At 47.7% G+C, this 20,299-nt stretch overlaps 1 protein-coding gene across 1 annotated transcript in view; it reads right to left on the bottom strand.

Moving 5' to 3' along the window:
* The window catches only part of LOC119183303 (uncharacterized), a 96,565-nt gene that overhangs the window by 52,369 nt on the left and 23,897 nt on the right, over nucleotides 1-20,299 (bottom strand). The window contains exons 4-7 of the mRNA XM_037433646.2: nucleotides 9,431-9,601; nucleotides 9,050-9,103; nucleotides 8,056-8,109; nucleotides 7,833-7,898 (exon numbers count right to left, since the gene is read on the bottom strand). Of these exons, the coding sequence (XP_037289543.2) occupies nucleotides 7,833-7,898; nucleotides 8,056-8,109; nucleotides 9,050-9,103; nucleotides 9,431-9,601 (345 nt within the window). The remainder of the gene's footprint in view (nucleotides 1-7,832; nucleotides 7,899-8,055; nucleotides 8,110-9,049; nucleotides 9,104-9,430; nucleotides 9,602-20,299) is intronic.

Here is a 20,299-nt window from a genome sequence, read left to right as displayed (position 1 = left end):
GACAGACAGACAGACAGACAGATAGATAGATAGATAGATAGATAGATAGATAGATAGATAGATAGATAGATAGATAGATAGATAGATAGATAGATAGACAGACAGATAGATAGATAGATAGATAGATAGATAGATAGATAGATAGATAGATAGATAGATAGATAGATAGATAGATAGATAGATAGATAGATAGATAGATAGATAGATAGATAGATAGACAGACAGACAGACAGACAGACAGATAGATAGATAGATAGATAGATAGATAGATAGATAGATAGATAGATAGATAGATAGATAGATAGATAGATAGATAGATAGATAGACAGATAGACAGATAGATAGATAGATAGATAGATAGATAGATAGATAGATAGATAGATAGATAGATAGATAGATAGATAGACAGACAGACAGACAGACAGACAGACAGACAGACAGACAGACAGACAGACAGACAGATAGATAGATAGATAGATAGATAGATAGATAGATAGATAGATAGATAGATAGATAGATAGATAGATAGATAGATAGATAGATAGACAGACAGACAGACAGATAGATAGATAGATAGATAGATAGATAGATAGATAGATAGATAGATAGATAGATAGATAGATAGATAGATAGATAGATAGATAGATAGACAGACAGATAGATAGATAGATAGATAGATAGACAGATAGACAGATAGATAGATAGATAGATAGATAGATAGATAGATAGATAGATAGATAGATAGATAGATAGATAGATAGATAGATAGATAGATAGATAGATAGATAGACAGACAGACAGACAGACAGACAGACAGACAGACAGACAGACAGACAGACAGACAGACAGATAGATAGATAGATAGATAGATAGATAGATAGATAGATAGATAGATAGATAGATAGATAGATAGATAGATAGATAGATAGATAGATAGATAGATAGAGAAGAGAAACGGACAGAGAAGGAAAGAAAAGGACAAAGAAGACCGTACAGCGACGCATTTCTTTTCTGGATTGGTACCAGCAGTGCGAAGCTAACTTAACCTCGTCTATATACTCTTTTTTTTTTTTTTTTTTATTGGCGCTAGTATGCCCTACGGCATCAGTTAAATAAAAAGGAAAAGTTTTGTTTCCTGTATGAAGGCCAGGAGTTGTCGATGCAGTGGACCGTGCGTCCAGCGCGTCAAGTCAGGTGGTCGGCCGGGGTGGTGGTGAAGGCCGCGTAGGTGGCGAGTGCGAGCCTGGTGAAGGCCCGGGCAGGTTCCCAATAGGTGATCAAGCGTTGCCTCTGTGGCTGGGGCAACGCAGAATGGGCACGTCGTTGGGGGAGGCTGTGCACCAGATGTCCATGTAGCCCGGATTGCAGGAGTCAAGGCGGCGCCCACACGAATCCTCCTGAGCGCAACCTCCTCTCGGCGAGTTAAGCCGCCGGGAAGGTCAGATCCACGCGGAGGAATGAGAGCACGCGTGGAGCGCCGGAGGGTTTCTTTGTGCACAAGCAAGCTGTCCTTCGGGGACAAACGAAGTAGAGGCAGCGGGTGTTGAACAGTCGCTGGATGGCAAGCGGCATCTGCTTCCACTTGAGCCGGTGCAGACCGGCGGGTCCACAGAACGCGGACAGGACAGGCACATGAGTGGATCAGTCGGTGTATATCGGAGGCTATATCGATGGAGCTGGTCACTTTTCGCAGCTCTCGAACTGCCTGCGTGGAGTCCGTATATACAAGCAATTTATCGTGTGACAAAGAATCCATTTTGGATATCATAACTGTTAACCCGTCCCGTATAGCAGTGAGCTCCGCTAATACGGATGGGAACGGTGCCTCTGTTACGTAAGAGCAGATATGTTGGATTTCAGGTTGCGCGGGGCATACGAGACTGGTGTGCAGAACGCAATTATCGGTAGCTGCGTCTACGTATACCGCTAGTGAGTTCTCGGTGGTAGTGACGATGCCCTCCTGCGCCGCTTGTCGGGTGGATTGTCGCAGGCGGGTCAGTGGTCGGTTGTCACTGGCCTGTGCCTTGAGCCATGGTGGAACTTCTGCCACGGGTGCGTCAGGCTGTGGCAGCGTTGAACCATAGTAGTGAGCTAGAGCTGCCGCCGCAGGAACAGCTTGACTCTTTAGGTAGCGAGCGACTCGACGCTGGTGTACAATTTCGTCGATGGTGTTGAGCTGCGCTTCCGCCTGGAGGGTCGTGATAGGTGTCATACGGGGAAGGCATGTAATCGCCCTCATGGAATCTTGGTTGGCGGTTTCGAGCAAGTCCCAGTCTCTCAAAGTCAGTCGTTGAAACTGAGCTTGATAAACGAGCCGAGGTTGTAGGATTGATCGCACCAAGATACGGGCCATTCGAGAACAGGCACCCCCCGTCTTTTGAGAGATGCGACGAATGAGATGGAGGGTATTAGCACTCTTCCGGCGAGCAGAGCGAACCCACGCATTCGCAGAGCCAGATGCGTCCAATTCGACCCCGAGCACACGTATAGTGGATACAGGGGTGAGGGTATGGCCATTTAGGCTCAAACATATCGGCGTCTGCAGGAGGCGACGGCGACCTCGTCTGTTGGTGATAGACATGAATGCAGTCTTCGTGGCAGATAGTGTCAGTCCTATGCGCGCACACCAGTCCGACGCCTTGTCGAGAGCACTCTGGAGTGCCTCCTGCTGGCGTTGAAGGTCTGGATGTAGTGTCCACACAGTCAAATCATCGGCATACAGGAGGAAGAAGGCATCTGGAATGCGTGCTAGTTGCCACGCGAGGGGCAACAGGGCAATATTGAAGAGTATCGGGGCTAGAACCGAGCCCTGCGGTACACCCCGCTTCATTACAAAGTGTCCGGTTCGTTCCTTGCCTACTCTGATGCAGAAGGTACGGTGTGCCAGAAAAGACTCCACAAAGTTGCAGACGCGAGGCGGAAGTTGAAGCCATTGCATTATGTGATTGATCGCAGAGTGGCTGACGTTGTCGTAGGCCTTATGAACGTCCATGGCGAGAAGGGTTCGAATGCTGCTTGATCTTCTTCCCACAAGCACCATGGACGTCAAATGATCTAGGCCATCTTCCGTGCCCAGGTGCGGTCGAAAGCCAATCTGGGCCGGATGGTACCAGGCGTGCTTTTCCAGCCACCAGGAGATGCGCGACGCCAACATGCGTTCAAGAAGCTTGCACAACGTACACGTTAGAGCAATCGGCCGAAGATTAGAGAGGCTGTTCGGGTGCTTTCCCGGCTTAGGTATCGGCACAACTTCGGCATGCTTCCACGATTCAGGCAGCCCTCCGGTCGTCCAGACTGCGTTAAGCGTGTCCAGCAGCCACTGCAGTGCAGGGCCATCCATGTTCTTGAACACTTCATAGGAGATCCCATCTGGTCCTGGTGCCTTGCGTACTTTTGCCTGGTCAATTGCTGCCTGGAGCTCCGCCATCGTGTATGGCGCTTGCATGCCTTCGATGTCCGACGGACTGGGAGTCACGCCAACCTCCGGAGGCAGGTTACACGGACAGTCGAATTGTGGTGGGGCCAGGTTGTAGGCCGGGAAGAAAGCCTTAACTATTTCTGGAGCGAACTGGCTTGGCGTGCATCCAGAAGACAGACACGCACTGGCCGCTGGGTCCGGCGTACGGGTGCCTAGTTCCATACTCCGGAACGTTCGCCATATTGAGGCGGTTGAAGACGATGGACCGAGTGACGCACACCAGTCCATCCACCGTTCGCGGGCGAGACGCTTCTCGCAGCGACGCGCCGCAGCGGTGAGTCTGTTGAGGTTATCACGAAGCTCAGCGGCTGCCGGATCTCGGTTTAAGGCCAGCTCTGCACGACGGCGTGCTGCCCACAGACGCAGAAGATGTAAATTTGGATGTGGTCGGTTCTCCTCTACCCAGCTTGACTGCGTGGCGGCTTGTACAGCTCTGGTTAACACCTGCAATGGATCAGACGATGTATCAGCAATCGAGTCGTTCAGTTCATTGCGGAATAAGTCCCAGTTGGTTGTGTAGCATCGACGTCGGAGGCGGCGCTGGTTATACGCGGCCAAACCAATTTTCAACGGATGGTGATCACTCCCCCAGCAGTCTGGTTCTAGGTCCCACGAAACGTCACACATGCCCAACCACCACGAGAGATCGGGCGCATAAGGTGGAGCACAGGGATGATCCCACCGACGTGTAGAAGTAGCCGGGGCATTCAGAAGGACAAAGTGCGCGTCTGTAAATGTGTCTAGCACGATGTTGCCTCTAGCACTGGAAGAAGGGTAGCCCCACGACTGATGAGGTGCATTGAAGTCTCCCCCAACTAGTACTGGGCACCCAGGATAGGTTTGACGCAGGTGAGCCAGCCACCCCAAACGCAGTCGGGGAGCGCTGCCACTATACGGACGCACGTAAACTGAAACCACAATCACGTCAGTACGCGGAAGTCTAACGAGCACTGCCACCACTTCTTGCCACTGGTTACACCACTGCAGCAGGGGAACCTGCGTTTGAGGATATGTAGTCACAACATACACTGCAGCCTTGCCTGGAGGTCCCAACGCATTGGTGCAGCGTCGATCAGGGATGGTTGGGGAATCATACGCAGTGAATCCAGGGATGCGTGGAAGCGAATTCGTTTCTTGTAGAAGCAGGCACCAAGCGGGGAGCTTCCCCAGCGCAAGGCGATAGCGAAGCTCACCAACTTTATTTGCAAGTCCCCGGCAGTTCCACTGCAGGACACAGTGGTGGCGCGTTGCTTTCAAAGGAGTGGTCATTGCGGTGGAAGGTTGGCGAGCACCACCTTTGAAAGCTCTTGCAGTTGCCGGGCAACAAAGTGGAGGAGCTCTGCCGGAGTCATCTTGACTGGTGCTGACGCGCTTGCGCAGGATAATTCAGGCACAGAAGCAGCGTACGGCACGTCTGTACCGCGCATCGCAGTTGGTCCAGCGGGTCGAGCGAGATGGGTTCTGCGTTGAGCGAGGCGCTTGACTTCCATTTGGAGCTGCTGTATCTGTTGGTCAAGCTTCGCCAGATCGTCTGTACCCGTAACGCTCAATTTAGGCGTATTCGCAGGCTGCTGAACACGTTTTTTGCCCCGCTTGACGGCGTCGCTGTACGTGGGGACTTCATAGCAAGTATTTTCAGGTTCTACCAACGCTGGTGTGTCCTCTTCGGAGGGGGACAACAGTTCAAACCGGTTGCTAGTCGGAATGTCGGCGTCCCTTTCTTCTTGTGTCACCGAACGCTGGCGGCGTTTGCGTTGGCGACGGGCTTTGAGAGCCTTCTGTTTAACTGGACAATCTTTGGACGTTATTTCATGATCGTCCGTTTGGCAGAGCCCACATTTGTACGTGCGCGTCTCGACGGACTCCATGGAGGTGTCTGCGGGTTGGGGACAAGAATCTCGCATGTGACCGGTACGAAAACACCGATAGCAGTGTACCACACCGGGCTTGTACACATGAAATTTCAGGATGCATCCATAGTACGTAATGCGGCTTGGTGGCGTTCGAGGCCCTTGGAGAGTGACAAGGCACGTGCGTCCACGGCCCATATAACGAGCTGTTACAATCTTGTGTGTGGAGCAGGTCAAAGCAGTGATAAGGCCCTCCGGCGATTCCCCTGGGTCAACCCCAGAGACCACATACCGACGCAAGTCCGAGCCGGAACTCAAGTACGCTTGCACCTGTACAGTACAATCAGCTGTGACTGGCAGAGTTTGCAGGTGGGTGAGGCGGTCAACGTCTGCTAGCGAACGCACCCATACGGATACGCTGTTGGTGGGATGGTGAATGGAGAAGCCTTGAAACGCGGTGGTGTTGAGGCAGGTGTCGAAGGCTGACTGAAGGAGGCGATTTGACAATTTTGATACATCGAAGCACTCACGAGGTTTTACGACGACTTTGTACTTAGACTCGGTGCCAGGCGAGGCGACAGCTGCCGGGGAGGGGCACTCCCGCTTGCTTGCCGGTGTGGCTGAAGCAGACAAATCATCTATTCCCATTTGTGAGTCAGCCACGCGTTTCGCACTGCGTTTCGGAGCGGATGATGGTTGTGATGGCTGCATCTTAAGCTCCGCTGCAGCCATCGTTACTGGTTCACATGAAGAACACGGGAGCGTTGCCGCTGCCAGATGCAACCGGCGAGACGCCGGAACTGTCCTGGCGAGCGTCCCACGCACAATGTTGAAGTGAACGGCACCAAGGGTGGTTAGTCCAGGTCGTCGATGGTGTCCGGAAGAAGAGTGCTTGGGGGCGACCCCACGGCCTCGTCCAGGGCGTCCGGCAGGTCTGTCCTTAGCCGGTGGGGCCAGAGAGCTGGGCGGCGTTGCGTTGAGCCAGGGCGCTGAGAGTGGGGGAACGCCGGTGGGGCGATGGTCGCGCGAGCCGATGCTTTCAGCCGATATCACGGAGCCGTCGAAACGCGTCCGCTCTCGTCGGCAGCTCAGCTGCGTCCCGTCTATATACTCGACTCGTGGCGATACGTTGATGCATGCAGATTCTAATTTAGTCACTGATACTCACAAATAAATAAGGCACGTCGACCTTATATATACAATGCGCATCTTGTCGAACATCGCACCTTAGTATTCGGCTAAAATACCACCTCTTTTCGCTTTGGTTGTTGTGCCATGCACATTGCATTACGCCTGCGGATATCTCGTAAGCAGCAGCCTGTCTTCAACAAGGCAGCGCGCCTCATATTTCCAAGTGCCTACTTAGAATGCTTTTTGTTGTTCACAACATTGGGTAAAAACTTCAGTCTTCAATCTTTTGTACTGCAACACGTTTCTAGCCGTCAAAGAAGGCGAGTGTTATAGAGGAATTTTCACATCAAGAAATCTTACACATGCGCGGCGCTGTGTTTCCCTTCCTTCAATCCTAACTTTGGTTGCATGCAAAGATTCGCTTGGCATCGCTACACATGAAACGCATGACTCTGCATTGTAAAGTAAACCAACAAACAAGTGCAAACCACGAGCAGAACTGTATATCAGCATATGGGCAGCTCTACGTCAAGTAAAACAAGGCCATAGTTGCGCAAGAATCGAAGCTTTCAGTTAGTCATCGCAACTATATATACGCGTAGAAACTAAACGAGCCTACAAAGTAAAGGTGACTAGGATATATTTATGATTCTTGTTTTATGGTCTTCCTGGTGGTGCTCACTTTTCCAGCAGGTACAGTTGTTTTTGTTGTTGTTTTTTTTAGCTTAGAGTCAAAAAGTCTTTCACGAAAACAGACTAACAATACAATAGGAACGATCCATTGCGAGAATGCATCTGTGAAAAAATTCCCCTGATGGCGCATCATTTGCCCAAACCAAATGAAAAGAAAAAAAAAACTATATAAACGTGCTTTCGGTAATGCGAGTGAAATATGCAAAGAGTAATAGAAAAAAAAACATGATAGGTTACTAATGTTAGAACATGAAACAGACTGACCCAATACTGTCCCACGCCTGTGAGGATTAATTTTCTGACGCAGGTAATTCGTCGGGACACGTCATTTGCGTCCTTTTTTTTTCGTGTTGAGCTACAATCAGTTGTGATTGGTTTCCTTTTTTGCGGAATACGTACCGCAAAACGAGGACGCATAGTCAAAGACTTCTGTGGTGAAGACAATTAGTTGGAACGTGACGTACAACGTTAAAAGTGAAATAAAAAATAGAAATGTAAAATAACGATTGATTGGCATAAGAGGAGCTTTTCGGCATTGTAATTAGGGTGAAAACGTCCCGACATCGCGTTGCGTAAGCGTATAGCGCAGTAGCACTGTCTGTAAGAGTTGTAGTACAATGAACAGTGTGGGCGATATAAGCGTGGAAATGTTGTGGTGGGTCTGTCCCGTGCGAACTCACTGAGCAGGCTTTCCGTCTTGTGCGTGCGGGATCCATTCACTGTCCACGCTGTGATTCCCGGAACACCTGGTCGAAAAAGGGAAGACACCTGTTTTTTTTTTTTTCGGTTTGCTCTCAGCGATGAACAAACGCTTTGCGTTTGCGATGAGTGGACATCCTCGCCGATTACAACACTTGAATCACTCTATAGAATTAAATGATTTTTTTGCGCTAAATCACCTACCGGGAGTTCCCGGCTGACCAGGCAGTCCCCGTTTGCCTCGTGGCCCAGGAATTCCTGCGACATTCACAACCATTATTAATATTAATAAAAAACTGGTGATCTAATCTTTAATTATTCTGAAGAGACTGAGCTCCAGCAATTTAAAAAGGCCTCAGAGCTTACGCATAACCACCTGTTTGGGGACGAAAGGAAGAGAGTGTTTTGAGAAAACCGTTTTTTTTTTTAATACATATTCTAACGAAGCCAACTCACAATGAAGCCAAGGAAAGCAATATTCATTATGATAATTGTAGTGTAATTACCACATAAACGAACGTCAATTGAAGTGGGCGAAATAAATACAACTCGGCACCCTAGATGACCAAAACCACAGCCTTTCGATTCGAAAATTGTGGGATTGGTCCATACAGGTGGCCAGATGTTTTTGTCTTTCGCAGGCCTCATTGTCGGTTAGCTTAATTAGTGTAGCTATATTTGAAGGTTACACATACAATGCAAGGCTGTTTTGTAGTGCATTTTTCATGTAATATTTTTTAGCCTTTCAAATTTATTGCAACAATGGCGTCCTCTTCGACTGTCGCAGTAGAAGAGGACGTCATAAAATCTATCACGTTAATGCGATGGTCGTGCAGCAGCGTACCCAACGCAGGTTAGTTCGTTAATGCTGATGTTACTGTTGTTTACTTAAATTATGTGCACCAAACGTATGCTTCTAGCGAACGTCTCGGGCATGTGCTGTTAGCAGCAGCAAAACCACCTTGTCAAACACCCTTTTTTGTGTGTGTGCGTGCGTGCGCGTGTGTGCGTGTGTTCGTGCGTGCGTGTGTGCGCGCGTGCGTGTGTGTGTGTGTGTGTGTGTGTGTGTGTGCGTGTGTGTGTGTGTGTGTGTGTGTGTGTGTGTGTGTGTGTGTGTGTGTGTGTGTGTGTGTGTGTGTGTGTGTGTGTGTGTGTGTGTGTGTGTGTGTGTATAAACAAGTATTTTTAAAATGTTCACCGGCGGTTCCTTTGGCCCCAGGTGGTCCCTGAGGTCCTGGAAGCCCGTCCTTGCCTAAAAAGCAGAAATAAAACCAGTAAAAGTTTTTTTTTCTTTTTATGACTTTAAAGGCAGGCTATAACTTCTCCCCTACGCTTTTTCACATGAAATTTGTCATCATCGGTGCCTTCTCCCGACATGTTAACGCTCTAAATGTTAACTGTGCGGATGAGCATATTTACCTGTAACACAATCAAAAGTTAGGCTAGTTGGATATGCATGGTATAACTGCAGTTTACACGCACGAAGAAACACAAAAGAACACAGGACAAGTATTTTCTCGCCGAGTATAGACATCGAGTATAGACACCGAATATAGACAGCACGGAAGGAATATCTGACCGTCTGCTCCATCCGTGCCGTTTCGTCCTGGCAGGCCGTCTAGGCCGTCCCTTCCATTAACACCGGGGCGTCCATCTGGACCCTGGGGCCCCGGAATGCCGTCCAGTCCAGGCTGGCCGGGAAGGCCGTCCCTTCCGTCCAGACCAGCAGGTCCAGTTTCACCTATCGAGCCTGCTCGACGTTAAGAAAGAAAGAAAGAAAGAAACAAAGAAAGAAACAAAGAAAGAAAGGAAGAAAGAAAGAACGACAGATAGAGAAATAAAGAAAGAAACAAATAAAGAAAGAAAAGAAAGAAATGAAAGAAAGAAAAGAAGAAAAGAAAGAAAGAAAGAAAGAAAGAAAGAAAGAAAGAAAGAAAGAAAGAAAGAAAGAAAGAAAGAAAGAAAGAAAGAAAGAAAGAAAGAAAGAAAGAAAGAAAGAAAGAAAGAAAGAAAGAAAGAAAGAAAGAGTGTTGATGTCAGTGGACAACCTCGTGTAATGCAATTAAGTTTAGTGCGCTGTAGCAGCGACCAATGTATGCTGCAAAAGTACCATTATTGCAGACCAGGATTGCGTTTCGACGGCAATCATGGCAGAGAGAAGTGATGATGTTTTCCACGACGCTACGTTGTAGCGTCTTTTCGGTTACGGTAGCACCACAAGCATTTAGTCTCTCGTTTTCTCGTTGGTGTTGTGTTCGTTAACGTTTGGTATTTGCACAGTGTACGGACGCGTAATGCACTCGAAAGGTTACGGGACTTCTCGTGTTAAAAATACGTTTCGTGTAACTACGCTGACCTGGGCTGTAAAAACATTAACATGTGTAAACCATAGCGCAAAACAAAATGGGCACAATCTAAACTACACATCTCTACAGGCTATTTAAAAAAACGTTTTTTTTCTCGCTCGCATCTGGTGCTGTCTGCCGTTATTCACGTATACATACAATGTGTAAATTGCAGTGTTAAATCCATTCGGTCTTTCTTTCTTTTCATTTACGCTACAGCATAAAGCCAAGAGAAATTTAGTGGCCGATCTGGATTAACTTGCGAAAACTTCTTGAATGGACGTGTCTATAAATAAACAAATAAATAAATAAAAACTCTAAAAGCAGAACCCAGAAAAAGAAAGGCACGCGCTCAAAACATAGGAAATTTATAGCAAATTTATAGACTTTGTCATCTAATGAAAATAATCTGATCATTGTTTTCCGGCCAAACACCGCTATTTATTATGGTGATCTTGTTTGTATTTCAGTGCCACACAGTGCGTTCTCACACAAAAAAAACTATGGACCATCTCTGATGGTATGCGAAGCAGCAGCGGTGCGCACGGCATTTACCCGGTTGAAACGGGCGTCGACGCGGGTGCTGGGATAACGGTTTGAAGCGAAACTTCGTGTAGCATTTACAAGAGTAAACGTTTGTTTGAAACGCAGACATGGGAGGAGGGACACGTTGAAGACATTTGCGCTTGGATTCCTCGGCTCGCGTATCGTCATTGTTACCGGCGCGCCGTCTCTATTCTCTAACGCGATCGGCGTTCTTGACTCGCACCTCGTCGGTGTCGTTGGTTTTCCACTGCCGACGATTGCGCTCGGCTCCCCTGGCTCGCGCCTCGCCGGTGTTCCAGGCGCAACGTTGCCATTCGTGAACGCAATCGGCTTCGCTAACCCGCCACGCCGGCGACGGCCAGTAAAGGTACGCGCCCAAAAGCGGGAAGCAAGTCCCGGCCGGGTCCCGCGCGTCGGCGTGATCGCGCGGCAAGCAGTGGTGCTTTGTCCACATTGCCGGCGCCGCGGGACCACGGCCGGGCTAGACGACGGCGCGCCTACCCGCGGCTTCTTCTCGCCGACAGATGGAGAGAGGGGGCACGGGTGAGGAGATAATTCTGACGTGAGGAGTGGGCTCGATCATTGCGAGTGGTGGAGAGGGTGAAGTGAGAGATATGACACGTGGTGAGCGGTGACAGGCTAGGGAGAGAGTGACGTCACGCGCGCGCACTGCGAGGGTAGGCGTGGCCTACTTGTAACCACCCCGGTGCGGAAGGACAGGGTCACACATGCTAGTCAAAGAGCTGCTTCGCATTTAATAAAGAAAAGGCACAGAAGGCCAGTAATGATTCATGTGGCAACGCACAGAGACCAAGTCATTTTAAATTGGGAAAAGCGAGTAGCGTACGCCACCGCTTCGAATGGAGTGCGTGACGGAATGGAGAAGGAAAGCGCCCCTACCACATAACGCTACGCTTAACGTCAGGCGGCGCGGGCGATTTTCCAGACGGGCGCTTGACGGGCGTACGTTGTGCGGGAAGAGGCGACACATCCAGACAATAGAGCTTCCTAAATATACACTAGAGGGAACTCTGGCGCTAGTGTCAATGGGAGCTGCAACCAATGGCGCTTCAGCGAAGCATGGGAATTATGGGTAGTACATGAATTTCCCCAGTCTTCGTATTTTACGTTCCTTTTGGCTTCGCTTGGCTTGAAGCTGCTTTGTCACGAAACAACAATCGGCAAATGTTCAGTAGTTACGCATCCCCACCTTAATCTATTCGGCTTACCATTTCAAACCAGCTCACCAAGTTCAAAACGGTTTGTTCTTCCTTTCAAAACAAAACCAAAACACAGCAATGAACGAAACCACAAGTGTGATTCACCACACGGAAGCACCAATAATAATAATAATAATAATAATAATAATAATAATAATAATAATAATAATAATAATAATAATAATAATAATAATAATAATAATAATAACTTTATTTACACTATTACGGTGTTGATAGAGGGAGTGGGGGAATAAGCAACAGGCTGCTTCACTAAGTTCTCATCCAATCATCAGGCGAAGGTAGTGGTAGTGGCAGAATACACGGAATGATCGCAGTAACTCACTTTCATTGCACAAATATATTAACGCACATGTCATGGACACATTTTAAATGGAGGCAGTACATGTTGTATACACTTGATATAAGAAAAGGCATGGATGAGCATGTTTCAAAGACTTTGTGCAATTATGGCAAAAGAAAACACTAAGAGCAGAATATAAAAGAGACGCAGAACGTGGCAACACATTGTATATTACACATACGGTGGTAAAGGCTAATTATGGGCTTTAACAGTTAGAATTATAGAAAATTCGCAGTGCTATGCCATTGTAATGTTTTTAATTTCAATGCCTGCAAAATGAAGTTTATTTAATTGTAACGGTAACTGATAAGACACTATTTGCATACCATCATTCGTTCTTGTGTGAGGAAGTACCCTTATAGGCTGATTACAAAGACCAGGCAAATTCATGTCATGCCCATAATTCCCATGGTCGATGAACGATTGCAGCGCCAGAGTCCCCTCTAGTTAATTTTAAGAAACTATGATCCGGACGAAGCAGCCTTGTTATATGAAGTGACCCACCGCATTTACCAGTGCAAGCAAAGGCTTCCCTGCCTGCTGAACGACTTCGGATGTCCTTCACAGCACCTTGGTATCTGTGTGCTGGGAAACTATCAGGGAAAAGGTGATAGCGAGCAAACATCGAACCAGACTGCAAGAGCGCAGTGCCGGTGGTTCTTTCCATTCTCCAAAGCCGGATAGTCGAAGTATTTTCCGTTCTTGAGATGTTTTTTTCGTGACCAGTATGGGCCAACTATTTCCTTTGTTTTGGATCAGATTACCTCTTACGCCCGCTTTCCACCCCTACTTTTCTTCAGCCAGTTGTGGTCTTTATCATTTCTTATTTCAGGCGCGTTTTCATATCTCTATTGCCGGTGGAGACTCGGAATGGAGCCATCTCATAGTTACACCCGTGTTATATGGTCGATATATCTTAGGACATCGTAACGAAACTCAGTTTCTCGTTCTTATTCGTATCTTCCTTTCCTCGTTACTTTCCCTTTTTTTTCTCGTAGCCTTCTCCGGCTTTGGATGTTAGTAAATATTAGGGCAAATAAAAGAATGCCGAGAAACGAAAGACAGTCCACGTTCCTAGCGACTGCAGCATCCGGCGAGCCTCAAGGGCCTTCCACGCAGTGGTTGCAGAATGCGATTTCGGAAGGAATTTAGCTTCCGCGGGGTGAGCGGGCTCGGGAAGCTGCACACAGGGCCAGCATGGGAAAACCCGTTGCTCGATGGTCTACTACATACAGCGGCCACACTGAAGCATCTTCTTCAATATCGAGCTGCTGTAAACTCCCGCGTTAGCGCGACCATAAGCGTCACCGATTCGTTCAGTCCTCTGCAGACTGCCTAATCGTTTTTACCATCGATATTTGAGATGCTGCAAGTTGTACGTGATGCCTACACCGCAAGGATTACTGTTATAAGAGTGTGTTTAAATAGTTCGCAATGTGTTTGTGTAGTATATTTTATGTGATGTACCGTGTTTATACATTTAGTTCTATGGGAGTGGGTCTTCACAATGCGCGCAGCGTTCGCACAAGCGAGTGACTCATAAATCTGTTCTTCTTTAGAGCACCCCCTCTTCAAAGGTCTAATTCTTACTCCATTATGCGTCTGCAGGATTTTGGACGTGTCCAGTTCAGCGTGCTTACTGTGTATGATTTAACTGCTAATCAGGCATATGCAAAGCAACAGGAGTACAGGGGTGGCTTTGCGAACGACAACTTCAAAATATCCGAAACAGGATCTTTGAAATTGACGACGCTGAACGTTGAATCAACCAGTGTTACAGCATCTCACATTCCCAATTTTGCTCAAGCTGACTACAATGTTGTCGATACGGTATCCACTGTGGGCGAAACGGGCTGGTCAGAGTTGAATATTACTGTATACATTTCGCCCGTATATCCACCGGAGTTATTATGCTCCCTGACGACGGAAACTCAATGGCCGCGGGGCCGCTGCACGTTACCGGCTGCCCACATCGCTGTCGTCTTGGCTTTGCAACCAAACAACGGAGACCGAAGGAAGGGCCACAACGTCGTCACGTAGCGAACATTTTCAGCACAGAAGAAGGCACCGATGCTGGGGAGCAGGACGCGTTATACGCCATTCTGGCCCGACCGATAAGGCCGTTCCCATTCGGCGAGCGTCGCCGCTTCTGATGCAGCCGTGGGTGAAAAGACACTTGATTCCAAGCGGGCGCAAATATACCCGCACGACACACGCTACCTTCGGAGGCTCTTAAGCCGAGGGGTGTCAGCTTTTCTTTTGTGCATGCATTTGTTGTCGTTAAAGGCACCTCCGACGCACCCTTGCTTAAGGTGCAGAGTTTCAAGGTCAACAACAGTTACTGGCTCTTCCTTGGTGTCAGGGCTCGATTTGGACCAGTGCAAACATCAACTGCGTAGCTGGCCCGACTATGACTTTAATTTTGCAGAAGGCTCGTAGCAGGAATCTTTTTCCGAAGTATTTTTTCATGAAGGCCTTAAAAAATGCCTGTTTTTATTATTTGTCCTCGGTAAACGCCCCACCCCTTCTGCCCGAATTTGAGGGGGGGGGGGGGCGAGGACAAATCTTGTCTACTGCGCTGGTTGGCAGTAATATCGAAAGTTGGCTAAGGGGTCTTGTGGCAATGCTAAGCACAAATGCAGGGTGGAAATGCGCTTACGATTGAAACATTGGGAAGAATACGTGCTTTTACTTATTCATCAAAACGACATATGCAGAAAAAATATCGGCTATGGTTGTCGATGTAAGCGACCGGTTGAAGGCTTCTGGAAAATCATTTGCTTGTTTTAAGGGAATGACCCGCTGGTAGGCGCATGGTAGGTGGCACTTGCAAAACGTTCCATTGCATGAGTCCGACGAGCATATGTGCCGCGTTATGCTGTAAAGGAGTCGTTATATCAAGGCTGATTCGTGCGTTGAATTCAGTGGCGCAAGCACCAGCATGAAGGGCGACTACAGCCGCTAAATAAGAGAGAAGGTGGAGAAAGTGTGAGTGCTTTTCCACCTACAGAGAACGACACATGCAAGCTATTCAAGTCTTGTAGAGCCACCCATCAACACATGTTGTGAGGATGTCGAGTATACCAAGATCAAATGGCGGTCTCCTCGGAAGATCTGCGGGTGCGGTGGTCGGCCGTGCTGCAAAGTTCACAACTCACGGACCAACTTTGGGCCGTCCAGCGAGCCCTGGAGGCAGCGCGGGAGCAACAGCTCCAAGCAACCATCTAGGCGGCCCCAGGCCCGGGCCTTCCATTCGCCGGATATTCATCATCATCATCATCATCATCATCATCATCATATTCCACCTACAGTAGTATCTAGGTGGTGTTGCCTCTTCCCCGGCGCTCTACCTAAAGGTCTGGCTTCGATTTCCAGTGGTAGCCTTTAGCGGGTATCATGACTGGATAATCTGCAGTGGGACGTGATACAACTGAAATATTGCGACCGATATCAGCGGGCTATCCTTCGAGCGACTATCCTGCGAAACACAATTAGCTGCGTTTCTCCATGACCTGCACCTCAATCTAGACGCTAACACTAAAACTGATGTAATTTTTCCTGATTTCGCGAAAACATTCGACAAAGTTGCTCATCAACGCTTACTACTAAAACTCTCCCGACTGAATCTAAACTCCGCAGTTCTAACATAGATTGAGCAGTTCCTCACTAACCGCCTGCAGTCAGTGCGCGTCAATAACAACAACTCTGAGCCTCTTTCAGTAGAATCTGGCGTCCCTCAGGGTTCGGTATTAGGCCCCCTACTCTTTCTAATATATATTAATGACGTACCATTGCATGTTATTAGCAAAATCCGCATGTTTGCCGATGATTGCGTGATCTATCGTTCTGTTATTAACATTACTGACCAGTCTGCTCTTCAACAGCACTTGCACAACATTAAGGACTGGTGTCAACGCTGGTGAATAATTTTAAATACTGGTAAATGCTAAACAATGTCGTTTTCTCGCAGTCCTAACCCGTTAAAATTCAAATATGAAATGGCAAACCAGCAACTGGAGACCGTATGCCAATGTAAATACTTATGTGTGACGATATCAAATAATCTCGACTGGTGTGCGCATGTGAACAACGTTATTGCATCATCTAACAAAACATTTGGGTTTTTACGACGTCATTTACACAGCGCTCCACAGCATGTCAAGTTACTAGCTTACAAAACACTAATACGGCCCCAACTAGAATACGCATCAGCCATTTGGGATCCTCGCCAGATATTCCTCACAAACGCCCTTGAGTCTTTTCAGAATCGTGCCATTCGTTTCATTCATTCCACCTTTTCATACGATATCAGCGTAACATCCTTGAAATTGGAATCCGGTTTACAAACACTTTCTAATCGACGCCACATTGCTAGTTTATAATTATTTCATAAATTCTACCACAGCGCGCTAAATCAAGCACCGTATATTTTGCCACCATCACGCATATCTTACCGTATTGGTCACCCCTTAAACGTTGCCCATCCTCAAGCTCGCACAGTCACCTTTGCATCTTCTTTTTTTTTCCTGGAGCAGCCAAGGACTATAACGACCCTACACAAGAAATCGCTAACTCAAGCCTTACTGCCTTCATTGAAGCGATCACATCACATTATACGATATAATAAAGTGTTCAACCTGTTGTGTATATTGTAACCCACCCATTATGTAATGCCACCTGATGGGGTCTTTAAGGAATAAAAGTGAAAGTGAAAGTGAAAGCGAAATTATTTCCTAAGCAAATAAGTGTGCGTAACTACAAAATGTTTTTAATTTAGATTTATTTGGATTTATATATACGACACACATATTTGAGTCTAAAACTAATTATTGGGCACTCGTCGCATAGCACTGAAGATATTTTTTGCTTGTTTTCTAATAGCATCACTACTCACTTTCGTTTGCATTGTGTAATTTAGACATGCTGTGCAATTTATTATTCTTACATTACTGTTAACCGAGAGCCTGCTGCAGTCGCTCGGCTTTGGGGCCCTTGTCTACACACTACTAACCATATACATATGTTTATTGAATAATTGATAAAGTGAGTGAGTGAGTCGTCATCATCATCACCACCACTGTCATCATCATCAGCTTGACTACGTCCACTGCAGGACAAAGGCCTCTCCCATGTTCCGCCAGTTAACCCGGTCCTGTGCTTGCTGCTGCCAATTTATACCCGCAAACTTCTTAATCTCATATGCCCACCTAACCTTCTGTCTTTCCCTAACCCGCTTGCCATCTCTGGAAATCCAGTCAGTTACCCTTAATGACCAGCGGTTATCCTGTCTACGCGCTACATACCCAGCCCATGTGCGTTTCCTCTTCTTGATTTCAACTACGACATCCTTAATCCCCGTTTGTCCCCTAATCCACTCTGCTCTCTTCTTGTCTCTTAAGGTTACACCTACCATTTTTCTTTCCATTGCTCGCTGCGTCGTCCTCAATTTAAGCTGAACCCTCTTTGTAAGTCTCCAGGTTTCTGCTCCAGGTTTCTCCTCTTGTGGGGAAGCTTTGTGCTTCCCCACAATGGAAGCACAAAGGGCGGCAGCCGGGTTTACGCCATATGTCGGTTTTGCGCAGTAGTTGTCGCATCAGAGTCGAGGTTTGCCTGTAGTACCAAGGTACTGTCGATGGCTGTGGCTAGTGGTACTGCTGTGGTGGCGGCACGTTAGATGGCTGTTGATCGAGAATATTGGCATAGGTTGGCCTAACTGTGTCATTGTTCGGCTCGGGAAGTGAAAGCACTTGCCTTATCTCCTGGCGCACAACTTATGCGGCTGACGCAATCGCACCGTCATTCGGTGTGGCGGCGAGCTTCTTCACCTCTTCTTGTACGATTTCGCGTATCAATTCACGCAAAAAAAGCTCATCAGGTGTCCCTGTAGTTACGGTGGTTGCGCTGATATGTCCGCTGTTTGGGTGGTCGTACTGGCGGTAGCGTAGCTGTAGTTCGCGTTCAATGGCGGTCGCCTCCTTCGAAATTTCGTCGACGAATGAAGGCAGTCTTCACACGAGACCAGCAAAGAGCTGCTCCTTAACACCGCGCATGAGGTGGCTGATCTTTCCGTTTTCGGACATATCAGGGTCTGCTCGATGAAAAAGACGGACCATGTCCTCAACAAACATAGCAACAGATTCATTTGCCTTCTTAATCCATGATTCGAGGAGTCGCTGTGCATGCTCCCGCCTTTCGGTGTTTGCGAAGGTGTCCAAGAACTTTCGCCAGAACTCGTCCCACGTTGACCACTTGCGATTTGGGAACCATGTGCGGGCTCCGTCTTGAAGCGGGAAATACACGCACCCCAACTTTTGTGCAGTGTTCCACCCGTTAAGGTTGGCTGTGTGCTTTAACTACTCGAGCCAGTCATCCGCATCCTCTTATGTGTTGTGGCGCACGTCCATAGGAATTCTAGGGGCGAAAGCCTGTGTCGTGCTAGGGCTGGTCATGGCGGGGCTACTGCTTCCACGCGCGGTCATGTTTTCTGGCAAAGGACCGAACTCTGGGCTCAGGCCTAACAGGCGGTGGCTGGCGCTGTGAACGCGTGTTTCGACGAGCGGAAGTCTTTGTGGACTAGATCCGGGGCTGTTGGAAGGTGTCCTGGACATGTACCCAGCTCCTCCACCAGTGCCACGACGCAGAAACAGCAGAAGTCCGGTTTTGGAGAGCTCACGCAAGAGTTTCGTCTTCCTTTATTAGCTCTCCTCTGTAGGTTGAATGCGGAATATATTCATGTGGGGGCATCCGCCATCATGGTCGACAGGCCATAGAGCTACACCGCTGGCGCGAGGGTGACGGCTTACATCTCGGCCCGGGTGACCGCATTTCGGTCCCCCGGCCGAGATGCACATTCATCGAATCACATTTGCTGGATACCCACTACGCCATAAATAATCATGATTTTTGTCCGGCATTCGCTATGCTATCCTTTATCAATCTTCGCAGAAGCGTGGTATCTGCTAAATACTTTTTTGCAATTAATTTTGTGTGAGTTTTGTGTTTCATGCAGTGGCTGACGACGATAAATAATTACACTTGAAGTGAGTATGTGCCACAGTTAGTAGGTTACAAAGAACAATGGGGTATAGCATTGGATGACCCACCCAATACGCTTTTCGCATTGTGTGACGCCTGCTTGTTCCTTTGCTGTTCTAAAACGCTTTATTAGCCATATTAATGGGATTCCTTTCCCGACATCAAGTCTACCTAAGGCAAGTTTGTGAACGAGTCCCATCACCGGCGTGGCTCAGCAATAGAATGCTAGGCTGGCACGCAGTGGACCCGGGTTCAAATCTCACTATGTCTTTGGTAATTTATATTTGAGTTTTTTTTTTCTTTTATCATTTTGTGCGATAGTGGTTACGGGCATCGACAGCGGTGGCGGACAAATACGGCACCACGCCTGACCCGTGTTATGATCTCATAATAGCTTTCGCTGTAATAACTTGCCGTGGGCAGGGACCAATTCCGCGACCTTCGAATAACGCGTTCGACGGTCTACCAACTGAGCTACCACGGCGGCTCTTTCACCGTTCACTTTATGGGGTATGTGTGTGCTCTGAACGTGGACTAAGCGTCAGTCAGCGCCGCCGGTAGCTTTGATGGCGAATGTGGAACACTCTTTCTGAGCCTGTTTGGCCTCACGTAGCACGTCATCCTATCACGAGCTGGAAGCTAACCTATAATCTACTTGAAGGCACCAAGTCTGCCAAAACAAGACCCTCGCTATAAATGAAAGAAGTAACGGCATATTTCAGGGCTCGTTTTCATTGTTAGACACATTATTTATGAGATCTAAAAGACAATCATGCCAGGGAAGGTATAGCGGATGTTATTAACAGTAAATAAAAGTCACATCAAATATGTTTACCATTCGAAACAACATAAGACCAAAAGCAGCCACGTTCATGAATCACCGCAAAATTACGCCACATTTTGTTGCCATTGCATTTGATTTTTTTTTTCGAAAGCGGCAC

The sequence above is a fragment of the Rhipicephalus microplus genome, chromosome 3 (assembly GCF_043290135.1).
Source record: "Rhipicephalus microplus isolate Deutch F79 chromosome 3, USDA_Rmic, whole genome shotgun sequence".
Taxonomy (NCBI): Eukaryota; Metazoa; Arthropoda; class Arachnida; order Ixodida; family Ixodidae; genus Rhipicephalus; species Rhipicephalus microplus.
Note: the sequence above shows the minus strand (reverse complement) of the source record. Positions and strands in the feature narration are given on the sequence as shown.